Below are 9,193 nucleotides of genomic sequence, written 5' to 3' on the forward strand. Positions count from 1 at the left end.
TGCCGCTACCTTCTCCCTCTTCCAGCCTCTGCACAGCGAGCGCAGGGGCTGCCGGAGAGCAGCGAGCTCGGTGCCGACTCGGACGCCGCTGCTTCTAGCACCGCCTCTCGCCTCTGTTGCCCGTGCCGGTGCTCTTCTGGCCGGCGCCAGGAGAACGAGCAGCCTGCAGGGGCAGGAAGCTGCGGCTTCGGCTCCAGTGCCTCTCCACGTCGGCCAACAGCGGCACCTGGAGGCGCTGCGATGCCACCGCAGCCGGGTGATGGCGGTGCTCCGTGGGTTTCGGGTTTTCGTCCTCGGGTAGAGGGACTGTGCTCATGATCATAGCAACTGCAGGCACCCGCCGAAAGATTTCTGTATGCGGAATACTTTAAAAGTAGTATTACTTTATGCCAGCGTGGGTGAATTTTTTACTCTGAATTGCTCAGGTTTGATTGATTTATATAAGGATTAATGATGGAGAAATGTGAGTTAAAGGTAGTGGACGTGAACTCAGACCAGTGTCACTGCCCACACCTGGCAGAGAAAAAGAGGGAAAAAACATGTAGGTTCTTTGCCCTGTGCACATCTTGACATTCCTCTTCCATCCAGAAAAACCTTCAGTGCTCTTGGTGAACCAAAGAATCCAAGACCTGCAATTATAATGGATTTCATATCTCCATTGCTTTGATTTGGTGAGCTTCTAGCAAAAGTCCCCTCACCTGTCCTACCCCTCCAAGGACAGCATGGACAGCTGGATGCTTTTGTGATTTCTGGTGATTATTACAGAAAAGAGAAACCTCCATCTGACCTCATCGGGCAGGTATTTGTGCTGTGATGTTCAGCTGCCTTGCCACAAGTCTTTGAATTAAAACATCCTCAGTGCTAAAGGACAGCTTGTTACCCACTAGAAGCAGTGGGTACAGATATTTGCAAGTGTTCTCCATATCTTTCTTGTGAAGCAGAAGCTCAAATCTCTGACATTCCTGATACTTAATAAAATGAAAAGCTCTGACTCATCCAAATGAGGTAAATACTGGATTCCTGGAAGACAGAGGTGCTTTGTCACAACTCAGTCTTGAAGATTTGTGTCCGAGAGCACCTAGAATTCACTGAGGTTTGAACCTGTCAGCAAACCCTGTCAAATCTGTCCTTGATCCCTTTCACTAGACATTAACCCACGGACTATAACTCTTTGGATGTGTCCAGCTACACACTTCCTCATACATCTGAGAGTACACTTGTCAAAATCATATCCCTTCAGCTGAGTAGTCAACATGTTATGGGGCAATGGGTGTATACCCTGTACACATTCTCCCTCAGGTCTCTGCTCTGTTCCTGGAAATGCTTGCGCTGCCACTCTGAGGATGGCAGCAGAGATGGCTGCTCTTTCACTACAAACAAGCTTACCTGGGTGAGCACCCGTATGTCTGTGAAAGCCTTTCTCTTCCCAGGTGTAAACATCAAATGTGCATACAGGAGCTGCGCCTGCACTCAGACAATTGGAACAGATGGGACCTCCTCTCTCTTTGACCAGACACCCTGTGATCCAGCTCCAGCTCATGATAAGAAACAAGGCAAGAGAAACACAGCAATGAACAGAGCGGGATGACTAACATTTCTGAGGCCAAATTATTTGTCTGGGGGAATCTCCTGTGCTTTTTCACACAAGCTGTTCCACAGAGATGTGACTTCTACTGAGGTCATGTTTCCATTGGATACACCTGACAATAACAAAATACACCTTTACATTTCCTCTTCCATCCTTCAAACCTGCTGGAGCATGAGCAAGAGGCACTAACACGTGGTGCTTTGCTGTACTAAGCTATGCTAACAATTGCCACTAAACCTGTACACCTAGGAAGTCAAGAAGAGGAAACCAAAACCATTGATTACACAAGCAAAGCAAGGAAACATTAGAAAAGAAAGTCACCAGCTCTTAGCGATTGTTTTCTACTGTGTGGTGTGCTATTCTCCCAGAAATATGAAGCCATAAGAGTAAAGGCTTTTTTATATCCCCTTTTATGCATCTGTATAAAAGACAGATGAGGAATGGTAAGAAAAATGGAACCACCATCCAGATTGGAAGACAAACTGAATAATAACTGCAGAAAGAGAATAAAGAAATCAAGCTTGGAGAAAGTTGAGCCGTTCCGCTACTGCTGCCATTTCTGCAGCAGTCCTGCGCCAGAAGATGGTGATGGCTGAGGGAGCAACATCCATTAGGGTGGAATAATCTGCAACTTCTCCATTCATGGAGCCCCACACGTTTCCTCATTGAGCCCAACACCAAAACATTAACCAACCGATTCTTAAGCTGTCCATCATGTTGGGAATAATCACTCATAAAAACTCAAAAAATCAAGCAGCAATCATATTTTACCCACAGCATCGTGCAGAGTTGCAAACCGATAAATCAGACAAGCAATGTAAGGAAGCATTAGAAGAGAAAGTTTTGCCAGAAGATCTTATCTGGAAGTCTTCTTCCTTCTCAGTGTGGGCATTGAAATTCATCCCTGGGGGCACCTGGAAGTCATTCCTATCTCAAGCTGCTTTGTGTGCCTAAAGTCTTCCTCTGCACTACATAGTACGGGGCTCAGTTTAATAGTCACCAGCTCTTAGCAATTGTTCTCTATTCTGTAGCCTGCTCTTTCCCCAAAAATATGAAGCTGTAACAGTAAAGGCCTTATTATGGTCCTCTTTTTCCAGCTCAGTATTTATCAATACAACATAAATCTTTTAGCTTCTGCTTTGTTGTCCTCACAGTTACAGTTCTGTCTTAGGTGGATGAAGTATTTGCTGCAAAACAACATGCACAGTTTCAAATGCAAAAGCAATGCCCAAAATGGGAGCAAAGAACCATGACATTTTGGAAAACAAAGGCCCAAAAGAAATTGTAACTGCAGCTATGAAGAAAATCTAGATTGTAATGTTACAGGGAGATACCATTTGGAAAAAAAAAAAAGGTTTCCCCCAAAAATTATAAGCCATTCTACCTATGCATCATCCTCTATGTACTGATTTACAATGCAAATGGTCTACCGTTGTCTTTCAGTTCAGGGAAGCCAGGAACACACAAAATACAGCACAGACCTCAGCACCAGGCAGAAAATCAAAGCACTGCCCAATGAAAGCTACACTGACCCACCTATTTTCCTAGTTCCATGCCAATCCCTCACCCTCCTTGTTTTGTATTCCTAGCCCTTAGTTGCACTACTGACTGCATCCAATATTTTGGCCATGTGTCAGCCATGCATGAAAGAGCATGTCATTCTGTGACATCTTAGGGAAATAGGTATACCAAAGACTTACCTTTGGTTTTGTAGATTAAATCCTCAAAGTATGGATGGCAACTGTTCCTCTAGCCCAACAAGTATGAGATCTTTTAATGTTTTAGGGGTTAGCAGGGACAATAAGGCCCAGATTTAGACCTGGACAAAAACAAAGTGAAAATGGAAAACCTGCAGATGGGAAGGAACTATAGCTTAACATTTCTGAGTATGCCAGCTGTACACAATGAGTACATTTCTGAGTATGCCAGTACACAAGACGGGGATGTAGTTAGTAAAATGTCCACGAGTTCATAGTACAGACCATAACCATATTCTCTCAAGTCAACTTCTTTGAACAATAGAAGTGTATGTGGGACCACGACTTTGGGCCTCAACAATGACAAGCTGAAATTTTACACCCTCTCTACATATTTTAGACATTTCAAATTATATCATGGCAAACTTTTACATCTGCCCTGTCTCTAGACAGAATTCCTCACTCTGCCTAAAGCTATACAACAGGAAAGCTACATTTGCAGACAACACTGAAAGAGAAGTTGCACATGCAACTAAGAATAAGGATCACATCAGGGACACATTCAGAGAGATTTTCCTGCTCATCACACTACTACAATGCAATATAAAATGTTCTCTAGTGTGTAAGCAATATGCAGCTCTGATTAAGACCCAGTCATCAAAGTTAGCTCAAACATACTTCAGCACATGGTCAACTTGGCAGATACATGATGCACAGCGCTTAATGTAAAGCATACACCTATGAGCAAAAAATGATCATACAACAGGAAAGCAAACTGATGAACTCACAGCTTGAAGAGTTGGAGATCAACCAAAGCAATATATATAAAAAAAAAAAGACACCTTCAGAATAATTTTCTATATGCCACAATAAACCTGGGAACTGACACAACATGTGCAATGTCTGCACTAGTACCTCCTCACATGTAACACCCTGAGACTCTCCTCAAACCCTTCAGAGTTTGCATCATTGCCATCAATCTTCATAATTTGCAGTCAGAGTCCATCAAAAGATGCACAGAGAAGGTCTTTACCATTAATAAAATCTGAATTCTCACCACGTATATGTGAGAAGCAACAGCATTTCTTCCAATGACATTTTAAGGAAACATGTCTATGAAAGTCTTTCTTGTCAAAGCAGTAAACACGAAAGGCATGTATGGGACAGGCAGACAAATGTAACATCTGGTCTTGCACACGTTATTAGAAACAACTTCCCACCTTTAGATCATGAGAACAAGCAAGAAAGAAGTGAACACATACAAAACAAAAGGATCATAATATATTCTTGATAATGGCTCTTAGAATAAGTATAGAATTCGGGTCTGAAGTAGGGAATGAATAATCACTTGGCTCCTCCCAAAGCTTATGGCACCTGTCATAAGTACATAATTAAGCTGTCCGTTAAAAACATCACAACAACCTGCAAACACAACAAGAACCTTCCAAAGCTCCCTCTACAGATGGGAAAACATTTCTTTGGCCAAGCTTCTTTGGGAAGATAAAGCATTTCCAAACAACATGGATGGGCACAGAACAGATAGAGGAGTAACTCATGTGTCTTGTGCCCTTCAACAGCCCCTCAGCCATTTTACCCACGAATCATTGTTCCACATGCAGTTATTATTTCACATGCAACTGCTCACTTACCAGAGGGTTCTCCTTACCTTTCAGGACAGGGAACCAGGAAAACAGCATTAATAGCACAGGCCTTGGCACCAGGCATGAAAACAAAGCTTTGCTCAGACAAAAGCATGTTGACCCATCTATTTCCGTGGATCCAAGCCAACCCGTCACCCTCCTTACTCTGCATTCACACCCTTCATTCACACCATGGACAATATCCCATTTTTGACCATATGCAGGCTTGATGCTGACAATGAAGAGTTTAATCACTTGACATTTTAGGGAATCAGAATTACATAAAAATCTTTGCACCTGAACGTCTTCATGGGATGCATGGAAACTGCTCTCTAAGCCTGATAATTGGAACATCTTTATTTTCAAGGACTCAGCCAAACTGAGCCCCAGTTTTAGAACAGAAGGACAAAACAAGGGAAAAAAGAAAAAATCCAAAACAAAACTTCAGAAGTGAAGGCACTATAGCTCACCATTTCTGATTATCTCATCTGTAGTAGATATGCAAGAAGAGTATCTAGTTGGTCAGTTAAAGATTCAGGCATCAGTAACAGCAGACACACCATCACACATACATCAATGTGGCACAGAAGTGACTGCAACATTTCATGCAATGTTTACATCTCCCCAACAACCACCATTCACAGAAACAGCTGTATCAGACATGACAGCGCATACAACTTGTAACTTCCTGGCACATTAAAGAACAATAAATTCGTAACAGAAATTCCTTCTCATTCACTACTTTCGCACCAATTTTAACACTGACATAACATCAGAGGTTGCTTCATGTGAGCAAGAGCCACAGAAAACAAAAGGTTAGTCAAGGCTGGAGAAAGCTTCATACAACCACAATGGAAATACAATCTTACAAGGACATCTAGATGGCAAAATAACGTTTCCTACGGCAGTTCTTAGACACTAGCCCTGAGTCATGTTGGCACTTCCATGGCTACTGCTTGTGTACAAATTCATCAGAGGAATGTCATCCTCTGATGACAGGAAAAGGACGCAGGAAAAGGGGGCTCGTGGAAGTTACTGTTGGTTTCACCCAATGTACTTGTCATAAGTACATCATACAAATGTTAACAAAACTGCAACAACATACCAACGAACAGGAGGAAACACCGAGGGCTCCACATAGAGCTGGAATTACGTATCTCGAGCAAAAATTTTTTGGGAAGAAAAAAAAAAACAACACATTGCACGGTGCTCGAAAGGGGAGTTGGATGTGGAAAGCAGCAAACCTTGTCTCTTGTGCCCTTCAACAGAGTCTCACAGACAACCCCCACGAATATCTAACGATTCACAAGAACACAGCATCTAACAACCCGTCGCCAAGACCTTTTCAATATGCAAACGGAAGAAACTAACACTTGCAAAACCAAAATACGCACTTCTGGATAATGGCACTTAGAGTAAGTACATAAATAAAGAGCTGGCACCTCCCAAAGCTATGACACTTGTAAGTGCAGATTTAAAAAGGTGAACCACTTCTACTAGCACATGGGAGCTGATAGAGCACAGCAATGAAATTCTGGGAACTTCGTAAATAAAAGTATGTAAACAATTTCAAGGAAGTGTCAGAGGAAGCCCTAGACTGACATTTCCTTTTGCATCTGCATATGCAATGGAACCTTCCACCCTTAGGGAAAGTTAGATGTGATGAGATCCGACTAGCCGGTAGAGAACATGGCACATAGAGCATAGCACACTTGATTACAAGAGCTGCCTACTACCGTAAAATATTTTAAAAACTGCGAACAGTGCAGTTTGAAATGTCGGACACCGTAAGAATCCTAAAGCACCTGCACGTTAAAAAAACGTACCTGAAAGCAAACTTGGCCATCATTGCCGTCAACGTGATCTCCGGTAGGGACGAGATCACCCGAAGCCTCAGGAGGCGGACGGGCTGGGAGGGTGTCGCAGCAGCTGCCTGAGGACAAGCGGAGATGGCTCTTGCGAGAGTCGGCGGTGAGAGACACCTCGTGCGAGTAGGAGTGCAGGAAGGCGCGGACGCCGTCGATGCCCACAAACTGCGAGGCCGGGACGCCGCGCAATGCGGAGCTGTTCGTCGCCGCCAGCAGCTGCGAGCGGCGCCAGTGCCGCAGGCGCAACGCCAGCAGCAGCAGCAGGAAGGCGAGGAAGAGGCAGGACACGGCCGCCACGGCCAGCACCAGCCAGCGCGTGAGGCTGGCGGCCGGCTCGCCCGGCACCGCCGCCGCCGCGCTGCCCAGCTCCGAGAGCAGCTCGGCCACGCTCTCGGCCAGCACCACCGTGAGCGTGGCCGTGGCCGACAGCGCCGGCCGCCCGTGGTCCTTCACCACCACCACCAGGCTCTGGCGCGCCGCGTCGCGGGCCAGCGGGAAGCGCGCCGTGCGCACCTCGCCGCTGTGCAGCCCCACGCGGAACAGCCCCGGCTCCGTCGCCTTGGCCAGCTCGTACGACAGCCACGCGTTCTGCCCCGCGTCCGCGTCCACCGCCACCACCTTGGCCACCAGCGCCCCGGGCTCCGCCGACCGCGGCGCCAGCTCCACGCCCGCCCAGCCCGACACCGCCGCCGAAGGCGCCGCCGCCGGCGGGTACAGCACCTGCGGCGCGTTGTCGTTCTCGTCCACGATCTCCAGCACCACCGACACGTTGCTGCTCAGCGCCGGCAAGCCGCCGTCCTCCGCCCACACCCACAGCCGCACCTCGCGCACCTCCTCGTAGTCGAACGAGCGCAGCGCGTACAGCGCGCCCGTCTCCGCCTGCACCGACACGTAGGACGAGAGCGGCGCGCCCCTCACCCGCCCCTCCGACAGCCGGTACCGCACGCGCGCGTTCTGCCCCCAGTCCGCGTCCGTTGCCCGCACCGTCAGCACCAGCGCTCCCGCCGCGTTGTTCTCTGCCAGCCGGGCGCTGTAGCGCGGCTCCGCGAACACGGGCGCGTTGTCGTTCACGTCCAGCACCCGTAGCGCCAGCACTGTGCAGCTCTGCATTGCCGGCGACCCGCCGTCCACCGCCCGCACGGTCAGGTTGTACTCCGACACCTTCTCGCGGTCCAGCTCCCCCGCCGTCAGCACACTGTAGTAGCTGCCCTGAGAGCTCTGGAGCCGGAACGGGACTCCCCCGTCCAGCGAGAACTGCACGTGGCCGTTCGCCCCCGAGTCCCTGTCCTGCACGTGTAGCAGGGCCACCACTGTGCCTGGCTGCGCGTCCTCAGAGATCTCGCTCAGTGACGATCGCACCGAAATCTCGGGGGCATTGTCGTTGACGTCTGTAACAGCGATCCCGACTTTCGTGGTACCGAAAAGGCCCCCGCTGTCCCGTGCTTGCACGTCTAGTTCGTAGGAGTTATCTTCCTCGAAGTCTAGGCTGCGAACCAAGGTGAGCTCTCCCGTCTCAGAGTCCAGCTGAAACATAACCGATGTCAGCTGCATTTCTTTCAACGAGTATTTCACGTGTCCGTTAAGACCCTCGTCGGTGTCGGAGGCCGTGAGGGTGACGAGGACGGAGCCCACGGGCACATCCTCGGGCACACGCACCGTGTACTCCTCCTGGCTGAACACGGGCGCGTTGTCGTTGGCGTCCAGAACGGCCACGCGGATCCGCGCCGTGCCCGTCCGCGCAGGCTCTCCGCCATCGCTCGCCCTCAGCACCAGCTCGTGAAACGCCGCCTCCTCCCGGTCCAGCGCCTTCTCCAGCACCAGCTCGGGACGCTGATCCCCGCCGGGACCCGCCTGCACGGCCAGCGAGAAGTGCTCGTCGCCGCTCAGCTCGTAGCGCTGCAGGGAGTTCGGGCCCGCGTCAGGGTCGTGAGCCCTGGCCAAGGGAATCCGCGACCCCGGGGCTGTCGTCTCACTCATTGCCTCCTCCAGCTCCATTTCCTGGAAGCTGGGCGCGTTGTCGTTAACGTCCGTGATCTCCACTTCGATTTCGTAAAACTTCATTTCCCCCTCCACTATCATCTCACACCGCAGCACGCATTTCTCCACTAGCCGGCACAGCTGCTCCCTGTCTATCCTCTCAGCTGTCACCAAATGGCCCGTCTTCCCCTGCAGGGCGAAATACTGCGTCCTACCTTTGGAGACGACTCGGACGCCGCTGTCGCGGAGTGCCGGCAGTTCCAGCCCCAGGTCCTTCACCACGTCTCCCACGAACGAGCCCTTGGGCAGCTCCTCCGGAACCGAGTAGTGCAGCTGCCCCCAAGCCGCGTCCCACGCTGCCACCAAGACGGTGCAGAGCAGGGCTTGATTCCTCCGGCTCCAGCACCTTCCTCTCTCCGCCAT

The 9,193-nt window shown here is 49.4% G+C and overlaps 1 protein-coding gene across 1 annotated transcript; it reads right to left on the reverse strand.

The window, feature by feature from the left end:
- Nucleotides 1–94: 94 nt before the first annotated feature.
- On the reverse strand, nucleotides 95–9,193 carry LOC133271253 (protocadherin gamma-A2-like). Its single transcript, XM_061457198.1, has 3 exons — nucleotides 6,752–9,193; nucleotides 3,289–3,337; nucleotides 95–327 (listed from the first exon to the last, which is right to left on the reverse strand). The coding sequence occupies exons 1-3, from the start codon at nucleotides 9,191–9,193 to the stop codon at nucleotides 95–97; spliced, it is 2,724 nt and encodes a 907-aa protein (XP_061313182.1).

This window comes from Pezoporus flaviventris, unplaced genomic scaffold (assembly GCF_033815535.1).
Source record: "Pezoporus flaviventris isolate CSIRO_AGI_PZ_B2104156 unplaced genomic scaffold, CSIRO_AGI_Pfla_v1 ptg000023l, whole genome shotgun sequence".
Lineage (NCBI taxonomy): Eukaryota > Metazoa > Chordata > Aves > Psittaciformes > Psittacidae > Pezoporus > Pezoporus flaviventris.

Coding starts and splice junctions, on each gene's coding strand:
- LOC133271253 (XM_061457198.1), bottom strand. CDS start 9,193: ATGGCGGAGAGAGGAAGGTGCTGGAGCCGGAGGAATCAAGCCCTGCTC. Junction 3,338..6,751: donor ATGGCCAAGTTTGCTTTCAG/GTACGTTTTTTT, acceptor TTGTTGGGCTAG/AGGAACAGTTGCCATCCATA. Junction 328..3,288: donor TTTAATCTACAAAACCAAAG/GTAAGTCTTTGG, acceptor GGGTGCCTGCAG/TTGCTATGATCATGAGCACA.